At 45.1% G+C, this 18,200-nt stretch overlaps 1 protein-coding gene across 1 annotated transcript in view; it reads left to right on the forward strand.

Annotated features, from left to right (window-relative positions):
- The window catches only part of LOC126355586 (cGMP-dependent protein kinase, isozyme 1), a 1,149,467-nt gene that overhangs the window by 610,447 nt on the left and 520,820 nt on the right, over positions 1 to 18,200 (forward strand). Inside the window, exon 3 of the mRNA XM_050005953.1 lies at positions 3,158 to 3,667. Within this exon, the coding sequence (XP_049861910.1) occupies positions 3,179 to 3,667 (489 nt within the window). The 5' untranslated portion in view covers positions 3,158 to 3,178. The remainder of the gene's footprint in view (positions 1 to 3,157; positions 3,668 to 18,200) is intronic.

The raw sequence follows: 18,200 nt of genomic DNA on the forward strand, positions 1-18,200 counted from the left end.
GTTTAACGTCCCGTCGACAACGAGGTCATTAGAGACGGAGCGCAAGCTCGGGTTAGGGAAGGATTGGGAAGGAAATCGGCCGTGCCCTTTCAAAGGAACCATCCCTGCATTGGCCGGAAAAGATTTAGGGAAATCACGGAAAACCTAAATCAGGATGGCCGGAGACGGGATTGAACCGTCGTCCTCCCGAATGCGAGTACAGTGTGCTAACCACTGCGCCACCTCGCTCGGTGGGGGGAGAGAGGGGCAGACGTCAAGTACGAAGAAATGCACGTGGTCTGCGATAATTTTGACGTAATCCACTACTACCAGAAGTCCTATGGAATGTCCAATGAGTATCCCCGAAAGCATAATACTGGCTTAATAATGGCTGAAATTTTTACGATATATTCCTAAGTTATACTAATATCCTTGAAAATTTTCTTGATATCTCTATCCACGTAAAGTCCGATGTGAGGAGAAAACATTGTTTATAAAGTGACATAGAACAAAGAAATATCATCACAAGGGACAAGGGGTCTGAGTACCCTATGTTGTTGAAATCAAGTACATGCAAAACTTTTTTGCATGAAAATTCAGCCTGAGGTGTAAAATTAGTTTTGCCTTATATCAGTTTCACATAAGTAAACTGTCAATATTTTACTGAAGCAAACGAGTGATATGCTCTATTGCAGCAGAGAAAAGAAGGGAAACCAGCGGGAAAATGCACCTATCGGAGCACAAAAGAAAAGCGATTCTGCTGTTATTTAAAAGACTGTGACTGGAAAGTGGAGTACCAGCTGTCACATTCTACCTTCCTCAACACCTTTAAAAATTTTCCACAAGATTTTTGTATGCGAAGGTAAGGCGATTTTAATGCTGAGATAGGAGGAGACAACGGCACTGGAAAAGAGATGGAAATGTAATAAACACTGCAAGATAATAGGTAGTGGTTGCAATGTAGAAATAGTGAAGGAGACAATGGCAGTGTGACAGAAAAAAGGGACTCAGACGCCTTGGACTGTAGTTGACAGTGACAGAACAGTGCTTGGAAAAGAGTGAAGGAGGTAGTGCCAGTGGGACATGAACAAAGAGAACGAGAAGGCAGAAGTGGGTGAGAAGATGTGATTGTAAGAGACAGAGTCTATGTTAGTGACAACAAGGAAGAAAGATAGCGAGAAGAGGCAGCATCAGTGGGAAGGAACGAATGAGAGTGTAGCAGAGAGAGAGCAAGAGGGAGACAGTGTCAGCGATAGGAGATGGTAGTAATAGGAAGAACGGTGGTGATCGTGGCTGTGAGACAGGAGACACTGATAGGTAGAGAGACACAAAGAGAGAATGAGTATGAACAGGGCTAAATGAGTAGTGTTTACGGGCATTTGGAGATACATGGGTTTGAGCGACTTAACAGCGATGGAGAAGTGTGTGTGAGTGAGAGTGTGTGAGCGAGAGTGTGGGAATGAGAGGTGAACTGCATGTTAAAAAGAGCGAGAATGTGATCGTTTGTCAAAATTTTTGGTAGATTTTAAAGTTGATGAGGAAGGTAGAATAAGGCAGCTGGTACCCCAGTTTTCAGTCAGAGTCTTTGAAACTGGAGCATATTACTCCGATAGGAGCATTTTTCCCGCTGGTTCTGTGCACGGAGTGACGGAGGTCAAGGGTTGTCTCCCAGCATCGTGTCGGATCTCCTTTTGCCCGGCTTAGGGCAGCAACACGACGTGGCACGATTCCAAAAGTCGTTAGAAGTCATCGAAGAAATGTTGCTTCTATAACAGTCTATAACTTTGAAAGTGTTGCCAATGCAGGTTGCTGTGCTCGCACTGACCTCCTGATTGCGTACCACAAATTTTCGATGGGATTCATGTCGAGTGATATGAGATGCCAAATCATTCGCCTGAACCGTTCAGAATGTTCTTCAAATCAATCGAGACCAACTGAGGCCCGATAACATGCCACATTGTCATTCATAGAAATTTCATTATTGTTTAGGAACATTAAGTCTATGAATGGCTGCAAATGGTCTACAAGTAGCCTAACATAACCATTTACTGTTAATGATAGGTTCAGTTGGACGAGAGGGCCCAGTACATTCTGTCTAAACACAGCCCACACCATTATTGAGCCAACACCAGCTTGCACAGTGTCTTGACGACTACGTGGATGTACGGCTTCGTGGAGTCTGTGCTAAAAAATATGGCTCTGAGCACTATGGGACTTAACTTCTGAGGTCATCAGTCCCCTAGAACTTAGAACTACTTAAACTTAACTGACCCAAGGACATTACAAACATCCATACCCGAGGCAGGATTCGAACCTGCGGCCGTAGCGGACACGCGGTTCCAGACTGTAGCGCCTAGAGCCGCTCGGCCACTTCGGCCGCCGGAGTCTGTGCTAGACTCGAACCCTACGATCAGCTGTTATCACCTGAAATCGGGACTCGTCTGCTCAGGCCACGGTTTTTCAGTCGTCTAGTGTCGAAGCAGTATGGTGACGAACCCAGAAGAGGCGCTTCTGGCGATGTCGTGTTGGTAGCAAAGGCAATCGCACAGGTCATCTGTTGCCATACTCTATTGGCGTAAATTTCACCCCACTGTGCTAAAGGAAACGTTCGTCATACGTCCCAAATTGATTTCTGCGGTTATCTCACGCAGTGTTGCTTGCCTGTTAGCGCTGATAGCTCCACGCAAACGCTGCTGCTCTCAGTCGTTAAGTGAAGGCTCTTGGCCACTGCGGAGGTAATGTCTGAAATTTGGTATTATCGGTACAGTCTTGACTTCGGAATATTGAATTCCCTATCGATTTCCAATATGGAATGTTCCAGTGTCCAACTACCACTCCGTGCCCAGAGTCTGTTAAATCGCGTCGTGCGGTCATAATCACGTCGGAAGCCTTTTCAAATGAATCATCAAAGTACAAATAACAGTTCCACAAATGCACTACGCCTTTGTGCCTTGTGTACGCGATACTGTATTTGTCCACGTCGCTATCCCATGACTGTTCACGTCCTAGTGTATACGCACAATAAGCAAAATTTCGTTACTTGCTATATTTCGTGGCGTTACAATTTTAATTGACAACAGTGTGTAATATACAATGATGGATGGATGAATAAACATCTATCTACGTTCGCTGGGTGATGTCGTGAGGCAGTAGTTGACTGTGTGCGTGTGGCCCGCAGCACCGCGACGGGCCGGATGGCATGGCGAGCGCGCCGCAGCAGCCGCGCCGGCCTCCGGACGAGGGCGAAGACGAGGAGGAGCGCCAGGGGCCCCCGCGTGGCGGCGCTGGCGTCGCCGGCGGCTGTGGCAGCTGCGAGTGCCGCGAGGCGGGCTCAGACGGCCGCGGCCGCTGCTGCGAGCAGCATGCGCTGCTGCCCCACGCCGACGCCGACGCCGACATGGGCAACGGCGCCTCCGGACGCGCTGCCGCCGCAGGGGCCGCCAAGCTCAGCGCCGGCGCTGGCGACCACCTGCGCCGCCTGCACCTGCACCAGTCGCCGCCGCCGGCCGTCGTCTTCCCGGACGACTACGAGTACCTGCGCGGGCTGGTGCCGCAGCTGAAGCGCGAGATCAAGGAGCTGGAGGGCAAGACCGACTCACTGGGTGCCGAGGTGGTCGACCTGCGCCGACAGCTCGCCACCAAGGAGCAGCAGGTGCTGCGCCTCCAGCGCGAAGTCCACAAGCTCAAGGTAGGCGCGCTGCTGCTTGCTTCATTCTGGCTTACCAGCAATCTTACTTTACTGACTGGCTCGTTTTCAAGATCGCGATAGTCCCTCTATGTTACGACAGTGATCTTTGGCGTTACCTGAGATCTAGGTTAGACTGAAAGGTGACAGTCGTGAATTGGTGAATTCAGCGAATGTGTGATGACAGTATCATATACCGGGTGATCAAAAAGTCAGTATAAATTTGAAAACTGAATAAATCACGGAATAATGTAGATAGAGAGGTACAAATTGATACACATGCTTGAAATGACATGGGATTTTATTAGAACCAAAAAAATACAAACGTTCAAAAAATGTCCGACAGATGGCGCTTCATCTGATCAGAATAGCAATAATTAGCACAACAAAGTAAGACAAAGCAAATACGGTGTACTTTACAGCAAATGCTCAATATGTCCAACATGATTCCTCAACAGTAGCTGTAGTCGAGGAATAATGTTGTGAACAGCACTGTAAAGCATGTCCGGAGTTATGTGAGGCACTGGCATCGGATGTTGTCTTTCAGCATCTCTAGAGATGTCGGTCGATCACGATACACTTGCGACTTCAGGTAACCGCAAAGCCAATAATCGCACGGACTTGAGTCTGTGGACCAGGTAGGCCAAGCATGACGAAAGTGGCGGCTGAGCACACGATCATCACCAAACGACGCGCGCATGGGATCTTTCACGCGTCTAGCAATACTTTTTTTTTGATTCTAATAAAACCCCATGTCATTCCAAGCATGTGTATCAATTTTTACCTCTCTATCTACATTATTCCGTGGTTTCTTAAGTTTTCAAATTTATACTGACTTTTTGATCACCCGGTAAATGCACTCACATTAAGCGATTCCTGTTAATATGGGCTCTGAGCGTCTTCTTTCTAATCTCCTTCAACGTTTCCTCTTCCCTTCCAGCGGAAAGAAATGAACAGTTCTGAAAGACACGACTTTGTGAAAATATCAGTTTATGTTCAGTACATAGAACTGCGCCTCTTCTAGGTAAGTACTGGCCACTTTTTCTCTGTACTTTATGTACAATATCTTTCACATACTGCAGTTGTTCCTTTGCGTTGTTTAGTCCGAAGACTCATCTGATACAGCTCTCCATGCTATCCTATGTTCTGCAGGCCTCATGACCTCCGAATAAGTACAGCAACTTACATCCTTCTCTATCTGTTTACTGTATTCATTCTTGGTCGCATCCTGATATTTTATCGCCCCCTACCCCTCCCCACATGCACCCAAACTCCTCTCTAATGCTAAATTCTAATACTAAATTCTCCCCAATTCTATTCATTGCAACCTCACTGGTTACGTGATGTACTCACTTAATCTTCAGAATTCCTCTGTGCTAGCATATTTCAAAAGTTTCAAATCTCTTCGTGTCTAAATTGTTTATCGTCCATATTTCACTTCCATACGTGGCTACATTCCCTAACACTTAAATCTACATTCGATGTTGAAAAACTCCTCTTCTTCTCTTTACATTGCAGTATACATTTACATCTCGCATCAGAACGCCATCTATCCCACTAAGATCCGATATTTTCAGGTTTTTAATGTATTTGGTCTCGTTGCGTACAAGGACATCTCCTATATTACAGTGGGGTTCTAGTTATTTTCATAGTTAAAATACGCGTGACTGTGTGACATTTGAATCTCCACACTGCTTGATAGCTTCATTGGTCAAAGCTCTCAGGCTGATTCGTATTCCTCAATACTTCCCTTTTCTAATTGCCACCATTGAGTGTAGGAAGCCAGAGTGGGCCGGTTGATCTACTCCTTTACTCCAGGAACAAAGTCAGTTTCATACGTCCGTCCTACGCGTTTTTTTTGTTTTTTGTTATTTTAGTTCATGTACAACCGGTACCAACGCTCTACAGTATCGTTATCAGACATTTGACGTGCCTGAAAAATTGAATACATAACAGTAAGACGCCAGTCTCGCATTCGCGCTCTAGAAGGAAGCCAAATGACAAACCCATAACACTTGAAAGCTATTAGTGCTTCTACTGTTGCTGCTAAGAGTGGGAGTAATCTTGTGGTACGTTTGCCAAGCAGAGTCCCACACTTTGAATGATTCCCATTGCCGACCACTTGGTCTGGACCAAATCTTGGGGTAGTAACGGCATTCAGTTTTCGAGGCATGCTATACACGCTATTTAGGTTACATATTCTTTAAGTCAATTATACACGGATTAAATATCAAAATAATTTGCATGCCACAGCTGTATGGAGAAGTTAATACTGTTACTGGAATTAATACCTTTCGCAAATATTAGCGAGTGTGATGTTTCACCCATTCATGAAAATATGTCAGTCTCTGTGCTGTCATTATCAGAAGACTGAAATGGTGTGGATGAAACTACACTGCAGCGTGGATGTAAATGACGTTTTTGGCACGAAGAAGGCAGCCTAATAAAATTAGAGCCATGTGTAACAGCAAGTTGCGTCATAGAGAATGATACAATGTGGATATAATACCAAACTAAAGTGACGTGTTTCACAATAACTTTCCTGTACAAGTGTTTCGTCTCTGTTTGAATCGCGGAAGGTTTATATACCACATACATCGGCTGTAATGGATAGTTATGGCTGTGATATGTGCGTGTTTAGGAGGCACCAGCAGTGTCATCATTATTGCTGCCTTCTGCCGAAATACGAATCAACTATATACGAAGGTTTCCGCGGCTATTGTCACATTCAATATATTTTTTCTGGGTTTTGTGACCGCATAGACAATATATATAAAACTACCGACGTTTCGGTCCCTGTTGCAAGCGACTTCTTTAGAGTGTCTTTTTTTTTTCTTTTTAAATCTGCAGGCATGGCTGTCATCTAATTCTGATGGCTGTTAAGCATAAAGGGAAGGGATGTTAGAAGTCTTTATTGGTGTTTTTATTATTTCTTTTCATTGGTGGAAACCCGACGTTTTGATTGGCGTTTGCATTACTGATTGTGTTTGGTGGAAATTGGCGAATGGAAAACCAGGCGGCAGCTGTGACGTGGCGTTGTGTTTCTGCTTTCTAGCGCCGGCCGGGGCGCGCCAGTACTCTATGTACCTGCGGCCGCTGCGGTCTCTCGCGCACCTCTGTGTGTTCCTTCACGTGAGTTATCGTCCCGTAGCGCTATTATTGCTTGCAGCAAAGACGTAGGAAGTCGGTACCCGTCTTCTCTGTTCATGTTGGCCAGCAGACGCAAGCACTGCTAAAGCAAACTAGAAAGAATTTCGACATGGCCAGAAGACTCATTCCAGAAGTTCCACAGGCACTAAGAATATATGATGTTCCGAGGTCTATAAAGGGCCCACTCCTTTACGATCTACTGTGAGTACAATTAATTCACCAACGTACAGTCTAGCAAAGGAACTGGCTTCAAAGCTCCGACACAAATTCGTACGTCAGAGTCTCCACCCATTTTGTGCAACTTATAAAAGAAAAGTATATCGCGGCAGCAGACCTGATGGTTAGCTTCTACGTAAAGTCTTTATTCACGAATGTACCGGTACAAGACACCATGAACATCTTAAATGAACGTATGGCACCCGATATCTGCTATCTAGTGCACCACTGTATAACGACCACCTATTTTAGGTGGAAAGGGGAATTTTATGAGCAGACAGATGGTGTAACTATGGGATCCCCTCTCTTGCTTATTTGAAGCAGACATCTTTATGGAAGCATTTGAAGAAACAGCGTTCTAGTCCGCACAATTACGCCCAGAATGTTGGCTCCGGTATGTTGACGACACTTTAGTTATCTGGCCACATGGAGAGGAAGAGCTACGACGTTTCCTCCTACACCTCAACCAGCAGCACAGCAGAATCCAGTTCACTATCGAGATAGAAAAGAATGGGAGGCTGCCTTTCTTCGACGTCGAAGTTCACAGAACACCTGATGGTAAACTGGGCCATAGAGTGTATAGGAAGCGAACCAGTATTGATAGCTACCTGCATGCCTCCTCCCATCATCACCCTACACAGAAATAATCCGCCCTGCACTCTTTAACCAATGGGGCTCACAAGATCAGCGATAAGGAACATCCAAAGGATGAACTACAAAACCTTAAGACCATTTTTGTGCCAATGGTTATGGAATGAAAGAAATAGATAAAACTATGGTGAAAAAGGATGAAGGCATTAGAGCACAGCAAAAGTGAGCAACGTTTGCGTACAGACTTCGTTACCATATGTTCAAGATGTCACTGAACGGGTGGGCAAAATCCTCCACCGAGGAGGCATCAAGCCGATTTTCCGAAGTAGCAACAGAATAGAAGATGTTCTTCTCACAACGAAAGATACAGTTGACAAAGGACATGCTGCTGGAGTTTATTAAATAAGGTGTGAATGTGGATAAGCGTAGGTAGGCGAGAAGGAGCGACCCATCAGAACACGGATATCTGAACACGAAAGATAATCCGACTAAGACAGCACACCAAGTCAGCGGTGGCAGAGCACCAGGATGAGTGCGGAAAACAGATTGATTTTGGCGAAGCGCGCCTACTGGCGAAGCAGCCTCTTACTTTCAGGAGGAGGATTAGAGAGGCAATAGAAATAGCCAAGCGACTGGCCAACATGAACAGAGACGACGGGTACCGACTTCCGACGTCTTGGCTGCCAGCAATAACAGCGCTATGAAGCAACACATAGAGGCGGGCGGGAGACCGCAGCGGCCGCAGGTACATGGAGTACTGGCGCGCCTCGGCCGGCGAGATGAGCTTCGCCCTGACGTCTACCCTTCCTACCAACTCTAACCCCATCTTCCTGCCTCCTCCTCAGGGCTACCTCTCCCCCTCCCTCCTCCTAAGCGGCTTCCCCCCGCCCCATCTCTTGTGCCTCCTTTCGGTGTGTCTGCCCTATCTTCCCTCTTCCTCTCCCGCCCCACGTGTCTCCTGCCTCTTCGTGAACTCACTGATGCCCCTCCTCTCTTCATCCCGCCACTTCCCCTGCTGCCCCATGCTCTCCTCTCCTCTCCTTTTACATCTTCTCTGCCCTTTCCCTCGGCAGGTCCCGCCTGGCAGTTTTATTCTTCGTCGTGTGTGCTCCAAGTGGGTTTTAAGGGTGTTGTTCCAGAGTGTTTTTACTACTGTGGCCGACTTTTAACGTGTGCATGTCCATTCAGTGTCTTCTCTGAGTTTTGAAGACTCGCCAACAGTTTTTTTTAGCTTTCTGGTGACTTTTAACTGTCCTCCATGAACTTATCCGTGTTAGTCTATTTTTTACCTCCCTTTTCTCCATTATTCTGTTTTAAGTTCACCTTTCTCGCCTTATGTATGTAACATTTTATTCTTATTTTAAGTTTTTATGTCACTCGGCTGAAGAGCGGCGGATTGTGCCGCTGACAGCCCTCCCCTGCCCATATGGGGCAGAGGAATGAAATCACAATAAAGAAAAAAAAAGGAATATACGGAACAAAGTTTTCTCATTCAGCAGCAAACAAAAACACCCTGAAGAACGTCGCTTGCAACAGGGACCAAAACGGTGGTAGTTTTATACATATTGACAGTGTGGTCACAAACCCTGAAAATTTTTATTGAATATGAAGCAACTAATTGCGCTCCAATCTAGTGAGGTATGTTTAACTTTTACCTATTGGTGTGAAGAAGATTTAATTAATGAGGTGCCGATGTATACACCTCTTTCAGGTTTTCAGGTGGTGCGCAAATAATAATATGGAAAAAATAACAATGCCTTGAAGTATTATACGCTTCAGTTGAAGCTTGTCTTGTGTGTGTGTGTGTGTGTGAGAGAGAGAGAGAGAGAGAGAGAGAGAGAGAGAGAGAGAGAGAGAGAGAGAGCCTGGGAATTTGGATTCTTCAGCTTGTAAATGGTATTGCCCTGGGCCGTTTGAAAAGGGAAGGTTAAGCAACGTTTGGGTACAGGCTACATTCATTTCTGATGTACATGTTGCTTGGAACCCTACTGAAAATAGGGCTGATCGTAAATTATAATATAGCCTGTCAGCTATCACGTCACTTCAACGACGCTATCGATATACATTACCGAAGTCGTAAGTTGCACGATCGTTTCTGATGGTTTTATTGACTATTTTGCTGCAGTTGTTGTCTGATGTACTGAAGCGGCACCAGAATATTTGTAGACAGCGTTATTGGACAAACTAACTTCTGAGCTACACGTACCACTGTAATAACTTTCAGATCCGAATGCTTATCTGAATCTCCTACTTCCACTCTTCGACATTAGTAACTCAAAATATATACTGTAATGAAAAAAGGTGAATTAAACAGTTTCTGAATAACACTCGATTTATTAAGTGTTGAGTACATAAAAGTTCACTCAGTTTATGTGAAGACTATTCACCTTTTCCCTGCAGTTAGCGTTTGCCATTTGATATTAGTCTCGGTCGCCGAAAAGAAAAATATACTGAATCATGCTGCGCAATAGGAACAAAATACAGGTTAATCGTGCCCCTCCGGGGTGCCACACCCCGACTCGCACTTGTTCATGAGCTGACCTCTCGGACTAACTGCCTATGTCCCTTTCACACAGGCGTCAGGAGCTCTCCCCATCACCTAGCCAATGCAACATCCCTGCCCACCTATGATCTCGTGTCCAGCAGAGAAGGGCAAGGGCAAGATTCGATTCATCGTAGTGGTATCGATATCTGCACTCCTACTAAGTACATCTGGCAGCTTCCCGCAGTACAGGGAGTAACAGATGCGACTAACGAATTACGTTTCTTCACACAGCTGACTCTTTCTCCCATTCCTCAATTCTGTGCTTCATCACTTGGAATTCATTGAATTATGAGAGTGGCTGGTAGCATATGGCAGTATAAATGTCTGCTTCTCACGCGGCGTCGTTCCTGTACACAATCGAGATCTGAACAGTTTGAAGATATCATCTCCGATATTGACTGATAATACAGAATGTCGATTTGCAGGGTTGTTCCGACGTATGAAAACTTTCTTCTTAATACCATGTGTGACGGGTGTAAAGTAACCGAAACGAGAGAACTTAGGTTCAACAAGAATGTACACGTGTCAACCAGAACATTATGACCGCTTCCAGAATGAGATTTTCACTCTGCAGCGGAGTGTGCGCTGATATGAAACTTCCTGGCAGATTAAAACGGTGTGCCGGACCGAGACTCGAAATCGGGACCTTTACCTTTCGCGGGCAAGTGCTCTACCAACTGAGCTACCCAAGCACGACTCACGCCCCGTCCTCACAGCTTTACCTCTGCCAGTACCTCGTCTCCTACCTTCCAAGCTTTATAGAAGCTCTCCTGCAAACCTTGCAGAACTAGCACTCCTGAGTTCGAGTCTCGGTCCGGCACACAGTTTGAATCTGCCAGGAAGTTTCAAGTTTCATTATGACCGCTGCCCACCGCGACGATGGATGCCGCCTGGTGGCGTTGCGTGCACTTGACGAGGGAACCAAATAATGTAAGCGGAGCAGACACGGAAGTGGATTACCCCAATGGCGATAAGGGCTCCAAATGGGGAAATCCATTGAGATAAGGGGCTTTGACAAAGGGCAGATTATTATTACGGAGATACTGTGAACGAGTATCTCGAAACGGAGAAATTGGTCGAATGTTCAGATGCTACTGTCGCGAGCATCTAAGGAAAGATGTAGGACAGTGAAACGACCACTAGGCGCTAAATGGTTGGATGTCCACGAGTCTTCACAGAACGTGGGGTTCGGAGGCTAGTCTGCTCTGTAAAGTAGAATAGATGGTGATCTGTGGCATCTCTGCGGAAAGGGGAGAATGCTGGTGCCGGCACAAGTGTTTCGACTCCGCTCATGGTACACTGTCGAACATGGAGCTCCACGGGAGACCACCCTTACGTGTTCACATGTTGACTCAACTACGTCGTCAGTTACGGTTGCAGTGGGCATGGGACCGTCTGAATACGACTGTCGAACATGGTGCTCCACGGGAGACCACCCTTACGTGTTCACATGTTGACTCAACTACGTCGTCAGTTACGGTTGCAGTGGGCATGGGACCGTCTGAATACGACTGTCGAACATGGAGCTCCGCGGGAGACCACCCTTACGTGTTCACATGTTGACTCAACTACGTCGTCAGTTACGGTTGCAGTGGGCATGGGACCGTCTGAATACGACTGTCGAACATGGAGCTCCACGGGAGACCACCCTTACGTGTTCACATGTTGACTCAACTACGTCGTCAGTTACGGTTGCAGTGGGCATGGGACCGTCTGAATACGACTGTCGAACATGGTGCTCCACGGGAGACCACCCTTACGTGTTCACATGTTGACTCAACTACGTCGTCAGTTACGGTTGCAGTGGGCATGGGACCGTCTGAATACGACTGTCGAAAATGGAGCTCCACGGGAGACCACCCTTACGTGTTCACATGTTGACTCAACTACGTCGTCAGTTACGGTTGCAGTGGGCATGGGACCGTCTGAATACGACTGTCGAACATGGAGCTCCACGGGAGACCACCCTTACGTGTTCACATGTTGACTCAACTACGTCGTCAGTTACGGTTGCAGTGGGCATGGGACCGTCTGAATACGACTGTCGATCAATGGCAACGTGTCGGCTCTTCGGGTGAATCACACTTTTGCTACCCTAAGTCGATGGTTATCTCCACAGGTGCCGTCACAGGGGTGAACGGGGAGTCGAAACATGCCACCAACGTAGGTTCAAAGGAGCAGTAGTCTGCTATTGAAGACATTTTCCTGCGATTGTATAGGATCTGTGGCAGTAATCGAAGGCACACTGACATCTGCGAAACACCAGCATCCTTTCATGCCCGATTCTTCCGCGACGGCGATGTCATCTTTCAGCGGTATAACTGTCCGTCTCTCGGAGCCAGAACCGCGCTACAGTGGTTTGAGGAGCATTGTTGTGAACTCACGTTGATGTCTTGGAGACCAAGTTCACCCGGTGTAAATCCTATGGAACTCATCTGGGTCGCTATCGGGCACCATCACCCGAGTACGCATATCGGCGGTCCACTATTTACGTGAATTACATGACTTGCGCGTAGACGTCTAACGCCACATAGGCCACAGACCTACCAAAAAACTGTCGGAATCCTTGCACGCAGAATCAGTGACGTATTTCGTTCCAAAGACAGACAAACAAGCTATTAAGCAGGTGGCATTAATGGTTTGGCTCATCAGTGTACATCTGGCATACGTCAATAATTATTATCAGTGAAACACCAAATGCTTTTCCTTGCTCAGTGGACAAGTAGCTGAACGACTCAGAGATTTACAAACTAAATTTGCTAACAATAAACCACTGCGAACCGTTTCCGCGTTGTTAAGGAGTACATCCAGTACATGGTTTTCCACCACCGAAAAAATTAGTCAGTCAGTGACAAAGTGGAAACTTTGCAATTCTTTTCCATGATTGGAGTAACTATGAAAGTTCGAGCCTGCGGAAAAGCAGCTTCTTTCGGTGCCATCAAAATAAAGACTTAAACTATTACTGAGAAATTTGTAGAAATCTGCACATTTTGTTGACACAGAAGTAGTGTGTTGGATTACCTAATAATTCATTATTAATCATAACTAATAAAATTAATCTTGAGATGTCTGTCAGTCCACAGGACTTTTACAGAGTGCTAATAGCACCTTACTGTCAATAATTATAATACTGAATAAAATAATTTGTCACAGACGATCATGTATAACTTTGACGTTGTGATGTAGCAGTACTGATGTAAGCTAGAAGGAGACTGAGTTAATTATTAAGGCAAATAATTTATGATTAAAGACTTACATGGGTATGATGTATTAACAAATAGGCTTATGAAAATCACAGTGCATTAGCGCTGCATTCGGTCACCTGTGCTTCGCGCCTCCCAGCTGCTAACATTTGATAGACATACTGAGGTTTTCATGAGCAAAATAAATGTCTTTGCCCATTTTGTAATGTAGACAGAAATTAATTTCCTCACACATCTTCATTGGCAGTGTGATCGTATATTACATAAAAGCACCCTGTTTTAGAGAGCCGACGATGTTACATATTTCGATAATTGATTGTGTCGTGTAGACGATAGGTACTACGATTAGGTGAAAAGTAATCTTACTTTTTACGTATAGAATGCAGTGTTTGTGCACCTGAATGTCGTGTTTCAACCTTTGTATTGCTCCCTACGTATAGCAGCATTCTGTGCTTATCGCCGTAGGTAATAGAAAATGTCGTGCGTGGTTCAGTGACTCAGCATCGCCCAGCCCAAACCATTGTGAACAGAAACTTGAAATTTGGAGATGATGTTGGTCCTATACCGCAGGCATCGTTTAAGAAGGGGCTTTTCGAAGTTACACTCCAAAGAGGGTGAAATAGGGGTAAAGGTTTTTTTGAAAATATGCTGTTATTAAGGCAATTTTGAAGCTAGAGCTATGAAAATTGGTAGGACTATTTGGTTTCTTGATAAAAAATAAAAAAAATACGTGTTACTGCATTTTTTTGGAAAATCATCTCCTACTACGCAGAGTAATCATTACTGTGGATAAAATAGGTATCTCGTTTATATGAGAGTCCATATGCAGGAATATCCGTTCGAGATGTGAGAGAGTTCAGTACCGAGTGTAAGACCGCCGCTAATAACTATACAATGATTTATCCAATTTCTTTATTGCTTTGTTTAACTCGCTATACGAAATTAAATTAAAGTGATTGGATTACTTTAATTATGCAGTGACGGGCAGCCAAAGCGCCACGAACTCTCTTATAGTGTGGAGATTTACACATGAGCAATGGGCATAACAACACACAAATTCGATGAAAGTATAAGAAAATCTGTGCAGATCTTGCAAGCTACGCGAGCGAAACTGCGGCGCCAAGCTAGTTATTCAGTATGGAAAGAGAAATACATCATTCGCACACGATCGTCCAGCGCCAACAGAAATCGAAGATTATATAATTTATAAGGATGTGCAAGTGTAAGCGTTCTTTTTTGTTCTATTTTCGACTTCTAAATATTTCATCTCTCAGTTTCCTTGGGACCACGTGAGCCGGAGCTGCTTGGTCATCGAACGCGTCAGTATATAGTTTACAGAATGCTGTTTAGAAAATTTATATAAACAAATAGTTCTATAATTAATAAAACACAAAACAAATTATTTATGAATAAATGACACATCACACTGAAAAGTTATCGAGTACTGCAAGGATCTCATGTACAAATTAGGAGTAGTCCAGGAGGAAACCTTTCAATCTGGATCTGAATGCTTGGGGTTTATCAATCAGCTTTTTCAGCTCTTCTTGAAGGTTATTGAAAATGAAACCCGCTGAACACTGTACGCCCTTGTCTGCAGTGCTTATGGAAGTGTTATCCAAGTGCATATACTTTTTCTGTCTAGTGTTCATTGAAATAATGTTGCAGTCTCTTCTGATGAGTCAATATTGTCAAAAACAATTTCCATTACGGAATGTACGGCAGAGTTACAATTCCGGGGAACCTGAACGACGCCTTGCACCAAATTCGCGTACTGACACAATAGATCAGTATAATCGCCCTTTTTTTGATCTAGTAAATATTTTGGTGAGTGCGCAGAGTTGCCCCAGAGGCATAACATCATACGAGATAACAGAGTGAAAGTAAGCGAAGCAAACAAGTCTACAGGCGTTAAAGTAACCTCTGGCGTACCACAGCGGAGTGTTATGGGACCATTGCTTTTCACAATATATATAAATGACCTAGTAGATAGTGTCGGAAATTCCATGCGGCTTTTCGCGGATGATGCTGTAGTATACAGAGAAGTCGTAGCATTAGAAAATTGCAGCGAAATGCAGGAAGATCTGCAGCGGATAGGCACTTGGTGCAGGGAGTGGCAACTGACCCTTAACATAGACAAATGTAATGTACGAGGGCTGTCCAGAAAGAAAGTTACGATTGATCGCGAAATAAAAGTCACAGTGAAAATCAGAAATGTTTCATTTGTAACAGTTACCTACACCTTTCAGCTACTTCTCTACGTAGTCGCCGTTCTGACTCAGACATTCGTCGTAGCGTTGTACCAACTTTCCAATACCCTCATTATAGAAGGCAGCCGCCAGTGCTTTCCGCCAATTCTCTACGCTGGCCTAAAGCTCGTTGTCTGTGCCAAAATGTTGTCTTCGTAGCCAGTGGTTCGTTTGAGCAGAGATGAAACTCAGTGGGAGACAATTACCGGCTGTATTGTAGGTAACCAAACATTTCCAATTGAAACTGTGCAGGAACATCTTCATTGCCCCTGCAGAATGAGGCTGAGAATTGTCTTGAAGAAGAAACCGCACGACAGTTATGTAATGTTGGTTGCATAGCTTCAGGGGAAAATTCTCAAAAGGCCCTCGTACTTGGCGGGAGACACTATTTTCTATAACATCTTTAAGCGTTCACTAAGAGCTCAGGAATGAAAAGAGCGAGATAATTCTACCTCGAGTCATACTAGAGACACTGCCCAACACATCTTTGCAAAGTCGTTTCCATTTCGCGACCGATCGTAACTTACTTTCTGGACAGCCCTCGTTTTGCGAATACATAGAAAGAAGGATCCTTTATTGTATGATTATAAAATAGCGGAACAAACACTGGTAGCAGTTACTTCTGTAAAATATCTAGGAGTATGCGCACAGAACGATGAGAAGTGGAATGAACGTACAAAATTAATTGTTGGAAGGCGGGTGCCAGGTTGAGATTCATTGGGAGAGTCCTTAGGAAATGTAGTCCATCAACGAAGGAGGTGGCTTACAAAACACTCGTGCGACCTATACTTGAGAATTGCTCATCCGTGTGGGATCCGTACCAGGTCGGGTTGAGAGTGGAAATAGAGAAGATCCAAAGAAAAGCGGCGCGTTTCGTCACAGGGTTATTTAGTAAGCGTGATAGCGTTACGGAGATGTTTAGCAAACTCAAGTGGCAGACTCTGCAAGAGAGGCGCTCTGCATCGCGGTGTAGCTTGCTGTCCAGGTTTCGAGAGGGTGCGTTTCTGGATGAGGTATGGAATATATTGCTTCCCCTACTTAAACCTCCCGAGGAGACCACGAATGTAAAATTAGAGAGATTTGAGCGCACACGGAGGCTTTCCGTCAGTCGTTCTTCCCGCGAACCATACGCGACTGGAACAGGAAAGGGATGTAATGACTGTGGCACGTAAGGTGCCCTCCGCCACACACCTTTGGGTGGCTTGCGGAGTATAAATGTAGATGTAGATGGTATTTCAGTCTCAGAAACACCAGATCGTACTTATAGTGAAGCTAGCAGCATTTAGTTTCTGCACAAGAGTTGAACGTGATGCTTCCAAAAAAGTCTTGCATCTACCCTCAGTCCTAAGAATTTAAAATGATCGACTTCATTGACTCTTTGACCAACCTTGGACGGTAAAATTTCGCTTTATAAGAGTCACTTGCCAGGAACTAAACGTTGCATTTGATGCAGTTACGCGTTAATCTGTTCTCTGAGGTCCATTTGGTTGGTGCATAAGGTCGCAGCGTTTTTCCATAAGTTTAATAAACACTTATATATAACAGGGACCTTACTCATCGATAATATGTTCCCGTTCAATACTTCAACAGTCTGCCAACTCTGGGGGAACTCTTCGATCCAGCGCCAACAGAAATCGCGTGGTTCTGAGGCGAAGAACTTGTCGAGCCAAATTTGGAGCGCATTTTCATCCCTAAAGGAATTTCCCTGAAGGCTGTTCGACAGAGAAGGAAAAAGGTGAAAATCTGCGGCAGTAAGACCAGTTGAAGGCGGGTGCAGAATTATATCCAACCCAACTCCTGTGTAGGGTTTTTGGTCAGTCTAGCAGAACGCGGGCGGGCGTTATCGTGCGGTATCATCACTTAAGGCAGCCTTCCTGGTCGTGGCTCTTGGACTGTCCCTGCAAGACGTCTCAGTAGCTGACAACAGATGTCAGCAGTGATGGTTACACCTAGGGGAAGCAGTTCCTAGTACAGTACACAGTCGCTGTTCCACCAGATGTATAACACTACCTTTTGTGGATGCCCGCAGGTTTTTTTTTACGGAGAATGGCTGCTTTATTTGGGCTCAGCCATTCCTTTCTTTTCCTTATATTACCATAAAGACACCAACTGTCTTCGTCAGTAACGATAATTGATGACGAGCAAGCGGAGATGCACATATGGCCACCCGCTCATTTTTATGATTTTGGCTTAGAGCTTGCGGTACAGATTCACTCGATTTGTGAATCTTCTCCATTGCATGCAAACGTCGCGCTGTGATGGAATGACATTTCATCACATTCGCGAGTTCTTGAATACGCTGACACGGGTCATCGTGGATTAATGCGTTTAAACAATCTTGAGCAAGCCCCGAAGATATTTCTGAACGTGGAGAGCCGTTAATATCAAAACGATGCCCCTTAAGACGAGAAAACCATTTTCCTGCCGTGCTCTGTCCAATGGCACGAACACGGCGCAAATGTTTCTAGCTACCTGCACTGCTGGTACCTCTCTATTAAACTCAAACGGGAGAATACGTCGGAAATGTTCCGATTTGCCCACTTGGCTTCCACAGCTCCACTCACAAAATCCAGATGACAAAATGA

Source organism: Schistocerca gregaria, chromosome 1 (genome assembly GCF_023897955.1).
Source record: "Schistocerca gregaria isolate iqSchGreg1 chromosome 1, iqSchGreg1.2, whole genome shotgun sequence".
Taxonomy (NCBI): Eukaryota; Metazoa; Arthropoda; class Insecta; order Orthoptera; family Acrididae; genus Schistocerca; species Schistocerca gregaria.